A 15,740-nucleotide genomic window follows, 5' to 3' on the forward strand; every position below is an offset into this window, starting at 1 on the left:
GCGAGCACGGGAGCTTGGGTCTTGCCATCAGTGCTTTTGAAATAGATTTGAGTTCGTTGCCACCATTTAAAATCAGGGGTAATTCACATATGAAAATCTGGAGTTTGAGTTCTCTAAAAAAATAGGAAGCTGTGATGGTATGAGCTCTTCAGTCCTGCATGGTAGCAGTTGGCTGGAGCTGAGTAGAAGCCATCTTGTGAGATGGAGCACTCATTCACTCACGCGTTCTTGGTCATATTCTACCTGCTAGGCCCTGCCCCAGCCGTGGGGGATATGGTCATGCATGAAATAGGCAAAGACCCCGTACGTTTTAGGAGGAGAAGCATAAGGCATCCAACGATAATATAAATGTATTTCAGGGGGTGGTGCCATGGAGAAAAAGCAGGGGAAGGGGACAGCGAGGCTGGTTGTGTGTGTGTGTGTGTGTGTGAGAGAGAGGGTATGTGCACATGTGTGCTTTGTACAGGGTGGTCAGAGTAGGCCTCACTGGAAAGCTAGCACAGGCAGTTACTTCAAGGGGTCAGGGAATGAGCCATGCAGGTATTTGAGGGAAGAGTCTTCTGGATGATGAAAACTGTGTGTGCATAGGCCCTGTGGTAGAAGTGTGCCTGACATGTTGAGGCACAGGAAGAAGCCGGTGTGGCTGGAGGGAAGTAGTAGGGGGTGAGGTTGGAGAGGTAATGGCTGGCCATGTAGGGACGTGGCCCTGCTAAGGACTTGAGCCGTGAGGTGGGACCTAGGTTTTAACAGGTCCATCTTGTTGCTGCATTGAAAATATATTGGCAGGGGGCCGGGGGGGCGGGGGCAGGATGATCTGACAGATTGGACTGCAATAGGAATGGGGCTCAGGCCTGGCTTGCTCATGTGGGTCAGGTGTCTGGCTCCTGCAGGCATTGCAGCTTGCAGCCTAGACAATGGCAGCCATGGGGGTTTACTGAAGGGGGAAAACTGGTTGGATCAAGCAGGTTTGAGGAACCGCTTGCATCTCTGGTTCCTCTGTTAGAAATGAGGGCTGGGGCATCAGGCAAGAGGTTGATGGATGATTAAACACCCTCGAGGACCGAGGGTATTTGGTGGAAGGAACACCACAGACAGGACTGGCGGCAGGAAGAGGGAAGCAGAGTGCTGCGCCCGACGAGCCGGTGAGCCTGGCCGGCCACAGCCCTGGGCTGCCGAGCCGGAGCTTGGATTTTATGACGGCCGTGGGGAGCTGAGGGAGCCGTGTGAGCAGGGTACAGGGACAGGGGAGGTGGGAAGGAGTCCTGGGGAGCTGCTGTGTCCTGGTGGCAGAAGGAAACCGAGGCAGGAGGGGGACCACGTGGGGACTGAGAACCAGAGCTCCTGCCTGCCCAAGGCTGTGTCTCTGGTCCCCTCTGGTCTGGGAGGCTGTCCTGGGTGGCTCGGAGAAGCTGAGCGCCAGGGGAAGAGGCCAGCAGGAATTCTGGTGAGGGAGCTTGGCCCTGGGCGTTCTGGGGAAGCAGGAGAAGGAGCTACAGAGGAAAAGGAAAGGGCCTTCTTCCCAAAGCTGGAGGAACGTCCAGTCTGAACAAGGCTGGGTCCCAGAGAAAGCCAGTCCTGAACCAGCTGGATAACGGGAAAAAGTTGCCGGGTAGCCAGAGGGCAAAGGAGCTGGGTGTTCTCGGGGGCGTGGGGGTAGGAAGCCTCCAGTTAGGCTGGAGGCATCTCACAGGATGAAGAGTGGCCAGGGAGCCTTTGGCACGTCCTGGGGGCAGCCAGTTCTCTGTGGCTGGCCTCCCAGCAGGAGACGATGAACAAACTGGAGACGTGGCTGGGACACTAACCTGAGACGAGGGCAGGCTTCCCAGAAGTGGGTATTTGAGCTGGGCCAAGAAGGCTGAATAGAAGTTTGCCAGGCAGAGAATCAGTGTTCCAGCCAGCAGAAACCAGCAAATGCAAAACCCCAGTGGTTGAAGGGGTTTGGGAGTGTTTGGAGAAGGGCGGGACTGGAATGCCTGGTGGAATGAGGACATAAGAAAGAGGAGAGGTGGGTAGAGACCAAACCACTCAGGGCCTCGAATGCCACGTCACAGGGCTAAGAGGGCCCTGGGGATCCAGGGAAGGATTTTGAGCAAGGGACGGGCTGGGATCATGGGTGTTAAGAAGATCCCTCTAGAGCGAACTGGAGGACAGACTGGAGGTTGGGAGGTCAGGAGGAAGCCTGGGTTGGGGCCCCAGGAAGGGAGAGGAGGATTCAGAGAAAGAAACCAAAGAAGGTGGGGACATCTAGATTCCTTTCCTCCTGTGAGGCTGTAGTTGGAACGAGGGGCAGATTCCTGGGCCCCCTGGTACCCGGGTAGAGAAGGGACAGCAGTTGACACCACCTGCTAAGAAGAGGCTGTTTATAGACTGGGCAGCATATCTGAATGCACAGGGTTCCCGGGTGCGCCCTCTCCCGGGGCGCGCCTATAGCGCTTCCCCTAAATTGTCTCTACGCCCCGCCGCCCTCCCCGCTCCAGCCCACGAGCGCTCGCTGAGGAGACTCCAGTAAGGACGGGCCAATTTATCCCCTAGACGGGGAAGACCAGGGCCGGAAGGGGTCAGTGATCCTTCGAGGGGTCTACTTCCATTGGTGGGGGCAGTCTGTAGAGTCCGTGCTTCCACGGGGCTGCCTCGAAACTGCTGGCCGAGAGCCGGGAAGGGTCAAATAACCTCCGTTTCCATCTCGCCTTCCACCTTCTTCTTTTGCTTCTCCATCGCCGCCTCCAGTTCTGACACTTTCTCTTTGTCCTGGAAGGAGGGGTGGAAATAAGGACCCCGGTCTCCGAGCCCCTGGCGCCCTCCCGGCTCGGGACCAGGGTCAAGCATCCAGCTCACCTCCAGCAGCGCGCGCTGCACCGTGACCTGGCTGTACACCCGCGCCCCTTCCTCGGGGCTCACCGCCCGCAGCTCCTCCTTCTGCAGCGAGAAAAGCTGCGCGCCGGTCAGCACGCCCAGCGCGTCCACGGTCCTAAGCAGGGGCAGCGGGGGCGGTCAGGCCTGCCGGCCAATCACGGCTCAGGTTCCCCCAGCTCTACCAATCACTTCACGCTCGCCTAGCGCTTTGTCCAATCAGAGGCATGCTAGCTCAAGTGAGGGCGGGGCGCTGCTGAATCCTGAATTCCCACCCACCCATGAGCGCGCCCTGCGCAGGCGGTGCTGCACTGTCGAAGAGAGGCGGGACTACCCTGGAGACTCCAATCGGAGCCTGGAAAAACATGCCAATCACACAAATGAAACCTGCCATTCATTTTTGCAAACCAGACAGACCCTCGCTTTGGGCCAATCCTGGTTCCCCATGGTTTGCCACGCCCCCCCCCCAGGCCAATCAGAACGCTCCGTCTCTAGCGCCCACGTCTGTCAGCACCCGCCCCACTCACCCGGAGCTAAAGCCCTTGGCTTGTAACCAGGCGCGGACCTCCGAGGCTCCGGAGCGCGGGCTGAGCTGCGGCTCCGGGGCGCGGGGCCCCGAGGCTGCACGACTGGGGCTGGAGCGGCCCTGGGCCAGGCGCGCCTGCAGCTCCTCGTTGACACTGAGCATCTGGGAGAATTTCTCTGCAGGTGGGAAACCGGGGGGAGGGCAGACTCAGGGTGAAGGGTCCTGGGGCCAGAGGTTCGGGGCCTTCCAGCGTCCTCTGATGGGTTGGGAGTCCATTTACTCTTTCTGAGCCTCGGTTTCCCTGCCTGGAAAGCGAGGACAAGGACTGCTCCTTCGAGGGGGTGCCCCCACCACTCACCTTTCTCTCTGGGGTCCAAGTTGTTGAGGCTATCGCAGCTGTCCCAGCGGGGCCGAGCCGGTGCAGGAGCCAGAGCCTGGGCTGGTGGAGGGGGAGTGCTACTCTCCTAGACAGAGGAACGAGAGGGTCATCTGGATCAGAGAGAGAACTCAGAGTCCGAGCCCCTCCTCCTTCTGGAGATAAATTTCTGAACCTTCAGCCACCTCCTCTGCCAGTGCCCTTAACCATGACGCCTAATCCCCGTGCCCCTGAACCCCCAATCTGGCCCCCAGCCCCTCTTCCCCCAAGACCCAGGAGTCTGCCCTGGCTCACCAGGCTGCGGGCTGGGCTTTGGCTGCAGACCCCCGGGGGCCCGGGGTGGGGTGTCAGAATATTATACGGTACGTATCCCTCCTGCCCCTGCGGGTCCCGAACCTTCCACCACTTGCGCCTGTCATCCAGGACCTGGGAGAGGTAAAGGGTGAGAGTTCAGAGCCTGTATCTGAAGTTAGGGCTGGATCCGCTCCAGCTCCCAGGGCCCCACTCCTCTAACCTCCAGCACGTCCCGCTGCTTGACAGACAGCTCGCTGCTGTTGCGGCCCTGGAAGTCGTAATTACATAGGACCCACTTCCCTGCCGGCTCTGGCTCCGGCTGGGGTTCAGCTTCTGGCTCCGGCTCTTGGTGACTGAGGAGAAGGGAGAGGTTTGGGGATAAGGAGGCAGCCAGCCACTCTGCTCTGGGCTGTAGGGTTTTGGTGTGAGCTGGGGTTAGAGCCAAGCAGGGCTCAAGGCAGGGGGCTGGGTTAATACTGTTAACAGAGTTTTGAAATTGGAATAACAGCTCGAATATATTGTGCTCCTTATGTATCTGGCACCGTGTGGTAAGCTTATGCTATGGGTACTGGCATCACTTTCATTTTATAGATGAGAACATTCAGGCTCAGATAAAATCACTTGCCCCAGATCACACAGCTAGAAGCAACTGCTATTTAGTGAGCATCTACTATGCACTGGGCTCATGCATAATGATAACCCATAGTCATTATAAAGGCTATAGTTAACACATATAGCACTTACGTACGTGCCGGACACTGTTCAAAGCTGTTACATATATTAGCTGATTGATTCTTGAGACAACCCTTGGTAGAACCAAGAATTTGGACCCCCCATTCTCTTCCTACCCCCGGACCCTCTATTATTGTCTCTTTTTTACAGGTGATGAAGTGGAGGAACAGTGGTGCAAAGTCACACGGTGATGTAAAGGTCACAGAACAAGAAAGGCATAGCTGGCCTGGGACCCAGGCAGGCTGGCCCCAGAGTCCGCGTCCTGAGTAATTCTGCCCTATTGTGCATGCTGCTGGGTGTGACTCTGAGCTCTGCCACCACTATGAGCTCACAACTGCTAGCCCGCACAACCTCATAGACTTCTCACTCATCCAGGAGGGGATTATCATTATTCTCATCTTCCCTGCAAAGTAGTGGAGGTGCAGAGAAGGTGAGGGTGTCAAGCCCAAGATTCAGAAGCACAGTGGCAGGGGGAGGGAGTTCTGCAAGACCAGGCAGCTGAGGGCTGAGGGAGAGTGAGATTTTGGCTCTGACCCCCAGTAAGAGGGAGCCCAGCACGGATCAGGCCTACCTGTGCAAGGGAGAGGGGGGGTCTTCAGGGCCGCGGCGCCCCCTGTGTGGGGCCGGCAGCTCCCAGCACGCTGCGCCTGCTGAGACCCTCTGCCCCGGCCCTCACCCAGACCCCCCTTCTGCTCTTCCAGCTTTGCTGCTTGTTTTCTTCTCATCCCTCTCAGCTTGCCTCCCATCCACCTCCGACTGGTCCAAGGACCCTAGCCCCTTCCTCCCCCAGGACCCAAGAGTCTGCACCCCCATTACTTGGTGGAACCACATACTCTGACCCCGAGTTCTTTCCTCCCCCAGAGACCCAGGAGCCCAGGTCTCAAGCTTTAATTTCCTATTCCTTTTAACCCTTAAAGGCTCCTAGGCTGACACTCGGCAGGGACCGAGACCATTGCTTTAGAGCCTTGTGAAAGTGAGGGTCCAGTCTCCCAGCCTTTACCTCTCTTGGGGGGCCCAGAGATACTACCACTCCCTAATTTTCCCAGAAACCTGCCCCTGGGCCCTGGAAGTCCCAAGCCTGCTTCTCTGGGTCTCCAAAGTCCCAGCACCAGACTTGAGCTCTTCTTCAAAGCCCAGATGTCTAATTCCACAGCCTCTTCCCTCCAACACCCAGGGCTCTGTCCTCTAAGGGACCCAGGCAGGGAGCTTCCCAGGCGCTGGGAAACCAAACCGCCTTCTTCCAGCCCTTTGGGGACCCAGGCCTCCAACCTCTCAACTTTACCCACTCCCAGCCCCCTCCTCCCTTAGACCCTGCAATCTAAGCCTCCAGCTCCCTCCTCCCCTGGACCCAGAAGTCTTGGCCCCGCCCACTCCCTCCCTGCTCCTCCCCCCTTTCCCAGCCCCGGCCCCGCCTCCTCACCACCTCACCCACCTGCGAAGAGCCGGGAAGATAGAAGAAAAAAAGACAGGAAAAAGAGGGGCAGAGTCAGCGCTGGGAGCCCCAAGGACGCACCCCTCCTGGACCCCACCTTCCCTGCCCTGGGGCTGACACTCACCCATTGACAGCGACCTGGGGGGCGCTTTGCTGCAGGAGATAAGAGGGCAGCAGGTCAGGTGGGGCCAGCCCCGCTGTGTCGCCAGGCGGAGCCTGCTGCTCCCCTTGAAGCCTTTGCCTTACCTGCCGGCGCCGCCGCTCATGCTGTAGCTGTTTCTCTACTGGGTCCTCCCAGGCGCGGCCCTGTGGGTCAGTAGCTGGGGGTTCCCAGCCGCTGTAGAAGTTGGGGCTGTATGGGGGTCCCTCCTCCGGGGGCAGCTCCAGCCTGCGACCAAGGACCGGGCCGAGGGCTCAGGGATCCTGGTCCGGTCCCAGACTTAGCCCTGCCATTAGCTTCACTATGTTCTCCCCTTTCCCCTAAGTCTCGCTCTATCCCAGCTATTCTAACCTCGCCCCTTTCTGCCAAGCTCTGCCCCTGCCTCCAAGCTCCACCCACGACATTAATTATATTTCTAAATACAATGATTCCACGCTAATGCTCCGCCCCAGCCTCTAAATCTCACCTGTGATTCCAAACTGGGTTTCTAGCTACACACATCCCCTCCCTGGTTCTGCCCCTTCCCCCTTGATGCTCTCGGTCTCTAAGCGCACAGACTTCATTCCCTTTCCAAACGCACAGGACAAATCTTTCATAAGCTCCCCCCCTCCCCCGCTCTATTCCTCTAAGCCCCGCCTTTGTTCCAGTTGGATTGTCTGGTTCAGTCTTAAACTTCTTACGATACCTTCCCACCTTTTCTCCAATCGTACGCTGGTATTTGTTCTAGGTCCCACCTGCTCCTCATTGGCCACACCCTCCCAGCTAAGCCCCGCCTCTGACTAGTCCCTCCCAGTCATACCTTCTTTCCAGTCACCACGCCCCTGCCTCCCAGCCCCGCCCCAGTTACCACGCCCCCTGCCTCCCAGCCCCGCCCCTCCAATCAGCAGGCCCCTGTCTCAAGTCCCGCCCCATCAATCACCACGCCCCTGCCTCCCAGCCCCACCCCTCCAGTCACCATGCGTCTGTCTCAAGCCCCGCCCCTCAATCACCACGCCCCTGCCTCAAGCCCCGCCCCTCACCCCGGGCTGGTCCAGGAGTCCCCCAGCGAGGTCCAGAGCGCATTTTCTCGTGGGGTGACATTGTCGTGCAGCAGCGCCACGGCCTCAGACGTCAGGTGCGGCCGCCGCACGCCGCTCGCGAACTGGGGGCCTCCTGTCGTGTCCACAATCTGCCAGGGGAGTAGGAGTGGGCACGCCATCAGACCCTCTGGAAGTCAAACCCCGATTCCTCCCGCTGCAAGGGGGACCTGAGGGCAGGGGAGCAGGGAGTCTGACCATTTGCAGAGGTCCGAATAGGAAGTGCAGCAGCTCCGGGGAGGAGGGGTTGGCGATGTTGCCGCGCAGCCGGGCCTGCGGAGCGGGGAGGTGCTGGTATCAGCGCGCGGACGGGCCACATTTGTGCCCCGCCTGCCCCCCGACGCCCGGGTCTGGACGCGTCCTCACCAGCAGGCTGAAGGCGTACTTGATTTTCTGAAGCACGTCGGTGTACTCAGCCTCCGAGGGCGGCTTGGCCCGCAGCGTCAGGAGGCCCTCTATGGGTGGCCGAGGCAGGCGTGGGGGTGGGGGCACGGGGGCAGTGTCAGACAGGGTCAGAGGGAGAGGCAGAGACTCGGTGAGACCGCGATGGGGAGTCAAAACTGGCAGGGGGGCTGGGGGAGAACCTAGGGATTGGGAGGACATTGGGGAGTGACCGTGGACGTGCAGGATCCCACTCCAGGCACCCCTCACCCCCGGCCTCCCGGCGCCGGGTCCTGCGGCCGCGCTCGCGGTGCTCCAGAACTCGGGCAGCTTCTGCAGACTTCTGCAGCTTCGAGACGAAGCTCTCCACGTCGTCGAACACGTGGTTCAGGATGTCCTAGGGGACAGAGCAGGGGGGACGCCTGAGTCCCGGACCCCGACCGTCAAGCCGAGAGCGCATAGACACGCTCCCAGGTCAGGCCACACCCTGTGATAACTGTGCCTGTCCCCATATTCCAGCTACCTACGGCCGGCTACCCCCTCGAGAAGTCTGACCACGCCCCCAGAGCCAAGCCCCATCCCCCGATGTAAGACACACCCCGGAGCCGGTCCCGCCTCCACCCTAGCCCCACCCCGCTCACCACATCCCGCTCCGCCTGCAGACTGGCCAGGTCCGGGCCGCGGGGGCCCAGGTCCGGGGAGGCTGGGTCAGCGCCACTAGAGGTCGCCGCCCCGCCGGGTCTCCGCGCCTCCTCCGCCTCAGGGATGGGCTCCACCTGGGGTGGCCCGCGGCCCGCGCCCGACTCCGCCGTGCTGATCATCGCGCGGACCGACGGGCGGCGCTGCAGGGGCGGGGTCTCGGCGGCCGGCGAGGGGCGGCGCTGCAGCTCCTCTTGCGTGGCCCTGTGGTGGCAGAAGGGGAAACTGAGGCTGGGTCCACCGGGGCTGTCCAGTGAGGGGAGAAATTCGGGGCATAAAACGGAGACACTGTGGCCCAAAGGAGTCAAACCCAGGCTCAGAGCGGTAGGGAGAAATCCGAGATATGGGGAGAGGGAGCACTTCTTTAGAGGGAAACTGAGGCCAGAAAGAGGAGAAACCAAGGACCAGAACCAGGATAAGTAGAGTCTTGGAGAGCGGGTGCACTCGTCTGGGAGGTACACGGGAGACTTGAACCCGGCTTTGTTTGACTCCCTTCAAAACTCATTCTGCTCTAGGCTAGTGGTTCAGCCCATTTCTCGGATGAGGAGACTGAGGCCGAGAGAGGGCCTCCCAGGGACCCTACCCTTCCTCACTTCTCCACCGTTTCCAGCCCAGGCCCTCACCTGAGCGCCGCCGCCCGGCGCTCCCCGCGGCCGGAGCGATAGTTGTGCAGGGCTCCCTGGATGTCCTCCCGGATCAGCTCCGCCTGCCAATCACGCCGTCAGGCCACGCCCCACGCCCCACCCACTGGCCGCCCCCAGCCACGCTCCGGATCGATTCCTTGGCAGGGCCCCTCCCCCCACCACGCCCAGTCATCGCTCACGCACGGCGCCCCCGCACGGCCACGCCCCAGCTTCACACCCTCGCCCTACGTCAGCCCCTGCCCTAGGCCACACCCCCGGCCACCGAGGCCCGGCCAGGTGGCTCCTCCCCCGTAGAGCACGCTCGCCCCCCATCCTAGTGCTGGCGGCCCCCCAGCCCCTCTGTCCTACGCTCAGTGCGAGTCCTTGACCTCCGTCTGCACACCGCCCTCCCACTCTATCTCGGCCCTGTGTCCAACCTGTCCTCGAACCCCCTCCCTTCCAGAACTTTCCAGGTCACGCCCCCTCCGCTGGGCCAGACCCTGCCTTTGCCCCACCGCCGGGTCCCTCCTTAGAGGCCCCGCACCGTTTCGCCGTCAGCTGGGGACTCTGCCCAATTCCAGCTCCTCCCTCTCTCCCCACCCACCTCGCCCCGGAATCCGCGGGGTCCCAGCCTTGTCCTGGGCGGCGGCCCTCCGCCCCCCGCGGTCCGCTCACCCCGAGACGCAGGCCCTGGAAGAAGTGCACGTCGGGCTGCGCGCGCTCGGGCTCCTGGCACACGAGCAGCAGCAGCGAGCGGCTCCGGCCGGGCGGCAGCACCGCGTCGCAGCGCACGATGGCGCCCAGCGGGTACGACTCCAGCTCCTCCTGGGGGTGAGACGGCGGGTAAACTGAGGCCCGGAGCCGTACTACTAAATGGCGACAGACAGGCCCTGCCCAGGGCAATCCCACGAGGTTAGGGGTTAGGGATAACACCCCTGTTTAATAGATGACACTCATAAGGCTCAAAAAGGGGGTCCCTTGCCAAAGTTCCCAGAGGATGGACGTGCGGGGGCCGAGATTCACACTCTGACCCCCGACGTCCCTAAGGCCAAGCTCTCCATGCCTCGCCAACTCGGTCCGGCTGCTCCTGCCCCCCACCCCCCACGTGCCCCCTGGCACCTTGGAGAGGGGGTCGAGCAGCGTGACGTGGTCCGGAGACACGCGCAGCATCATCTCCTGGGCCCAGACGCGGCCCTGGCTGTCCATGACGGCCAGCTTCCGCGAGGCGTCCTCCACTGTGTGCACGCCATCCTCCTCACCCAGGCAGAACGTCACCAGGTGCTGGCATGCACCGCAGAGAAAGCAGTGAGTCCCAGGATGAAGCCAGGTGGGCTCAGAATCCCTTGGAATCAGCCTTCCAGCCTGCAACTAACCACACCTCCTCCGGGAAGCCTTCCCTGATTACCTGCTCCACCCATTGGCGCCTCCTCCTAATGCCCTTTATTTCTTTCATCAGAGTAACTAGCACCTGGGTCTGTCTTCCCACCGAGACTGGAGGCTCCTTGAAGGCAGGGAATGGTCTGGATTACCTCTAGTAAACCTATACCTATATCTTCTAAACTCCTCTGCCGTCATTAGAGCTCCTGGCAGCCTTTGCTGGTACCTCCGGACGAGTCTAACCCCTGCTCATCTGAGAACATCTGATTTATCCCTGTGGCCCGACTGTCCAGCACAAGAGCTGGTCAGGAGGAAAAGTTAGCAGATTCGAGAGGAACAGAGTTCCTCTACTCAATATTCACGTCTGAGGCGAGGCACAGGAAGTCCATTTTGCAGATGACCAAACTGCGTTTCCCAGGTTCTTTCTGCTTGGAGGCCCAGCTGCTTTCAATCCACCCCAGTCCACCCTCTTGAGGCCCAGGTTCCTTCCATAAAACTCCCCTTGGCAACGCGGACCCCAAACTCACGTTGACGGGATACTGGGAAACGTCAGCCATAACCACAGTGGAGTAACGCTTCCTCTGCTCTGCGGGGGGTGGGTGGGGTGGGGAGAAGAATGGACCTGGGAGTCCTGGCCCCAGCCCCTCCTCCCTCGGACCCAGGGGTCCAGGCCCCCAGCCCCTCCTCCCTCAGACCCGGGGGTCCAGGCCCCCAGGCCCTCCTCCCTCAGACCCGGGGGTCCAGGCCCCCAGCCCCTCCTCCCTCAGACCCGGGGGTCCAGGCCCCCAGCCCCTCCTCCCTCAGACCCAGGAGTCCAGGCCCCCAGCACCTCCTCCCTCAGACCCACTTTCATCCTGGGGTTTCCTTGCCACTAGACTCACCATAGATAGACTTGGCACTCGGTTTGGGGGCAGCTTCTGGGCTGGTAGAGGAAGAGAGGGGTGAGAGGGGCCATGGGAACTGGGGGCAGATCTTGGGGGTTTCAGATGCCAAGCAGACCAGCAATGACTTGCCATGGAGGGTTTTGAGCAGGGGAGGGCAGGGCCAGAACTGGGCTTTGACAAGACAAGTAGGGCAGTGGTACTGGGTAGTGGTGGGGAGTGTGGTCTCTACGGTCACACAGAGCTGGGTTTGAATCCCCTGTCAGCTGCTGCCTTGCTATAGACCCTGGGTAGGAGACTTAGTCTCTCCTGCCTCAGTTTCCCTTTCTGTAAGATAGGGATTAGTTACCCTAGAGCCTCCATCTGGTAGGGCTGCTGGGCGACTTCCCTGAGATGACGCAGTTGAAGTCCTTCACAGCCCCTATGACTGTTACCTTATTATGATGATGCAAAGGGCTTAGCACACTGCAGTTGCTCAATAAATGGGCATTTTTACAATAGCATTCATATTTGGAGTGGACGGAGAGTTCTCTTGTTCTCCTCCTGCCCCCATGGGCCAGGCTCTTCCCAGCTAAATCCTTGTCTGTCTCCTCCTGCCCTCGACCTCCCCTTCAAGGTCATCTCCAAGAAGAGTTCTTGAGTCCCCATTTCCACAGAAATAACAGAAGCTCAGAGCTCGGGTGGGGTCAGGGATGAGGGATGAGAAACCCTTTCAGTCAAACTTCTTGCTCCTCATCCTGCTCCTGCCAGTCAGATCTCCCCGCAATTTGATTACCTCTGGTCTGGGGAACTCACTACCTCCCGTTTTCCATGCAGCTATTCCCAGGCGTCTCTTTTTTCCTCTCCCTGCTCACTCCAGGAAACTTGAACCTTTGTTATAAACAGCTCTGATTTTTTAGCAGAGGGTCAATATTTAATAATAAGATAACTATAACAATTGTAATCGCAGTTCCCACGAGTGGAGCACTTGCTGTTGGTCAGATTCCCTGCTAAACGTGCATTATCCTATCAAACTTTCAGAATTGTTCCTGTTTCTCATGGGAAGGCCTGGGGCTCAAAGGGTCACGCCACTGCTGAGTGTTAGTGTCTGAATTTAAACCCAGGTCTGTCCGCGCGGCAGTGGGAGCCCCAACTACAGGCTGGGCAGGAAGGCAAGCAGCTCAGGCATCCTACTGAGTGTCCAGGCCTGGCCTGCCGTAAAGGCCGCCTGCCGGTGTTGGGGAGAGGGCAGAGGTGGGAGGTGTGGTGGGGCTGGGGGTGGCTGGTGGGCGGGGGGCACTTACCCAGTGGTGGTGGTGCTCATGGTGCCGAGAATGGGGGAGCTCTGCCACCTGGAGGTGCCCTGGGAGCCAGCAAAAGGGTGAGGGCCTGACCTGGCCTGTGGGGCCTATAATTCCAGACCCCAGCCCCTCCTCCCTCAGACCCAGGACTCCAGGCCCCCAGCCCCTCCTCCCTCAGACCCAGGACTCCAGGCCCCCAGCCCCTCCTCCCTCAGACCCAGGACTCCAGGCCCCCAGCCCCTCCTCCCTTAGACTTGGGAGTCCGGGTCCCCAGCCCCCTTCTCCTTCACACCTGTACGTTGGCCCCCAAAGCCCTCAGGGATCCATGCATTCAGTCCCCTAAGCTGTGTGTACCCCACCTTCCTTCCTCTACCAGGGATCCAGGCCCCCAGCCTGCACCTTCTCAGTGGCCCAGAAGTACAGGCTGAGAGCTCCTCTTCCCTAAGAACCAAAAGCTTTGACCCCAAGTCTCCTCGGAGAGCTACTTGTCCCGTTCCTCAGCCACTGCGGCCCTATACTCTTCCTTTTGCTCTGAGGTCCAGGCTCCCAGCTCTTACCTTTCAGGACTCAAGAGTTTAGGGCCGCAGCCTTTCCCGGGTCTGCCCCCAGGAGTCCCGGCCCCCTGCTCCTCCTCACCCCTGGGAGTCCCCTCCTCGCTTGGCCCCTCCTCACCTGCCCCGCAGGCTCCGTCAGACAGGAGGCTCGCTCCCTCTCCTCAGCTCTCCTCTCCTCTCCCTCCCAGGCCGCGGGCCCCACCTCCTGCTCCCTCCTTGGGCCGCCGCCTCTGCATACCTGAGCGCTCACCTGGCACCGTCACCTCCGGGGTGGCCCCTGGGTGGGGCTGGCAGGAAGGCCCAAGTGGGGTTGGGGACAGCTGGGGACGACCTCAGGGGCCACGATCGTCTCCCTCATGACAACGCTTGAACCATAACAGCAACAGTAATTTGATGTCACCCTTGTTCACACATCAGAATCCAGAATCGAAAGCTCGGTGTTAGGTACGCCCTTCCAGTTCTCTTAGCACGTCTGGAAGTCGGGGGTTTGATTTCCACTGGTTCACAGTCCAAGAGTGGGGTGGTCGATGTGGAAGGGTGGGCTTTGAAGCTGGGGGCTGTCTCTCTGTCTCCAGGGCCGGCGAGTGTCCCTGCTGTGTGCACACCTTCTGCTCTCGGTTCCCGTCTCCACTGTGCCCTCACCCCCTCCCCTCCCCTTCCCTCTTCCTTTGGAAAGTTCCCTCCACACTCCCCTATTATGACGGTAGCTAAGATTTAACCCAGTGCCCGGCAGAGCTCCAGCAACTGACAGGTTCCTCAGGCATGAAATCTCCTTTACGGTCCTTCTGAACCAAATTATACACGTCGTTTCTTCCCAAAACCCAGTGAGGTGATTGTTGGGGTCTCCATTTCACACATGAGGAGACTGAGGCCCATAAGGGTTACGCAGCTTGCTCCGGGTTCCCCAGGCAGTGGGTAGTGGCAGTGTCAGACTCCAAGGCTCAGACCTCAGAGAGCAGAGCAGGGGATGGATGGTCGCGCCCACTCTTAGCCTTTTTGGTTGTCAGTGATCCCCACCTGGTTCCTGCCACCATCATCTCTCACCTGGACCACCACAGTACCCTCTAACTGGTCTTCCTGCTCCCTTCCTCCCCTCAGTCTAGTCTCAATGCAGGGACCCCACAGAAACCTAAGTCAGCTCACGTCACTCCTGTGCTCAAAATCCTTCAGTGGCTCCCCATTTCTCTGGGTAAAAGCTGAAGTCTACAAAGCCATAAGGGACATTACTCTAACCTCATCTCATCCTCCTCTCCCCTTTCATCACAGTGTTCCAGCACACTGGCCTTCTTGCTGCTCCTTGAGCACCCATTCCCCATCCTGCCTCAGGGCCTTTGCACTTGCCATTCTGTCTGCCTGGAATGCTGTCCCTGCAGATATCCTCATGGCTTGCTCCCTCACCTCCTTCAGGTCTTTGCTTGATGACACCACCTCAGAGGAGCCTGGCTGACCACCCTGTTTAAAATGGCAGCACCTCTTACCCGCCTTTCTTTCCTATTCTCTTCCCTTGCCACACTTAATTTTTCTCCAAAGCATTTATCACCTCCTAACACACTACCTTACCTGTTCGTTTTGATTATTTTGTGTCTCCCCCATTAGAAAGTATGCTTCATGTGGGCAAAGACTTTTGTGTGTTCAGTTGCCTCCTCTATCTGCTGCACAGCGCGGAGCGTCTAGCACACCGTGAGTGCTGGAGCAGCATTTGTTGAATTAATGAGTCTTTTGAATTTGGTGCACTCATGTGCATTGTCGCTTCATTGCTTCTCTCAGCACATGCTGACCCCACGGTCTGTGTGGCTGGAAACCAGAGAAGTCCTTGTCCTGGATCGATGGGGATGGAAGAGCAGACAGGAAGAGGGCAGTCATGAGGTGTGCCGTGACGGCAAAGAGCACCGTGGGTGTGGGTCCCAGTCCTGGCTTTGTCACTTCGTAATTTTGGTAACACTTACTGTGTGCCCATGTCCTCCTCTGAGTACATTGTATGTGTGTGTATGAATGTCTGTGTCTACAACCCTCACAACATCCTGTGAAATGGGAACGGGTTCAGCTATCCTTTTTACACAGGAGGAAACTGAGGCACATACAAGTTAAGTAATTTGTCTACAATCCCACGGCTAATATGTGGTGGAGATGGTTGAACCCAGCCTGCACGATTTACACTCTGCATCCTTCGGTGCTACCCTATGGTGCAAACCTTGTAACCCCACCCCTTTCCAGCTGTGTGACCCTTGGCAAATTACTTAACCTTTCTGTGCCCCAGTCCCCCAGCTGTAAAATGGGCATCACAGCGTCGGGAGGATTAAATGAGATTACAGAGAGCTCTTAGCACAGTAGCCGGCAGAGAGGAAACGCCAGGTGAGCGTCAGCAATGATGGAGATGACAGTCTTCCTTTCCACATGCGCTAAAACCGAGGAAGCCCAGAAGAGGCTGCTGAGAAGATCAAGGCGGGCTTCCTGGAGGAGGGGCGGCCAGAGCTGAACCTGAAGGGCCAGTTTGACAGC

General features: G+C 59.3%; 1 protein-coding gene across 5 annotated transcripts; it reads right to left on the reverse strand.

Moving 5' to 3' along the window:
• Positions 1 to 2,346: 2,346 nt before the first annotated feature.
• On the reverse strand, positions 2,347 to 13,796 carry EPS8L1 (EPS8 like 1). Of its 5 annotated transcripts, none has more exons than XM_046683970.1 (20): positions 13,492 to 13,796; positions 12,691 to 12,749; positions 11,408 to 11,448; positions 11,054 to 11,112; positions 10,269 to 10,430; positions 9,825 to 9,974; positions 9,150 to 9,232; positions 8,469 to 8,730; positions 8,098 to 8,224; positions 7,813 to 7,901; positions 7,645 to 7,719; positions 7,390 to 7,538; positions 6,457 to 6,598; positions 6,335 to 6,363; positions 4,267 to 4,399; positions 4,047 to 4,178; positions 3,735 to 3,840; positions 3,378 to 3,552; positions 2,836 to 2,968; positions 2,347 to 2,748 (listed from the first exon to the last, which is right to left on the reverse strand). In XM_046683970.1, exons 2-20 carry the CDS (start codon positions 12,708 to 12,710, stop codon positions 2,662 to 2,664), a joined length of 2,154 nt encoding a protein of 717 aa, XP_046539926.1. In that variant the 5' UTR covers positions 12,711 to 12,749; positions 13,492 to 13,796; the 3' UTR covers positions 2,347 to 2,661. The 5 variants fall into 5 exon arrangements, with proteins under 5 accessions (XP_046539926.1, XP_046539925.1, XP_046539922.1 ...); XM_046683969.1 differs by having other exon boundaries at positions 13,480 to 13,501; XM_046683966.1 differs by lacking the exon at positions 13,492 to 13,796 and adding an exon at positions 13,360 to 13,442.
• Between the last annotated feature and the right edge of the window lie 1,944 nt (positions 13,797 to 15,740).

Source organism: Equus quagga, chromosome 13 (genome assembly GCF_021613505.1).
Source record: "Equus quagga isolate Etosha38 chromosome 13, UCLA_HA_Equagga_1.0, whole genome shotgun sequence".
In the NCBI taxonomy this organism is placed as follows: domain Eukaryota; kingdom Metazoa; phylum Chordata; class Mammalia; order Perissodactyla; family Equidae; genus Equus; species Equus quagga.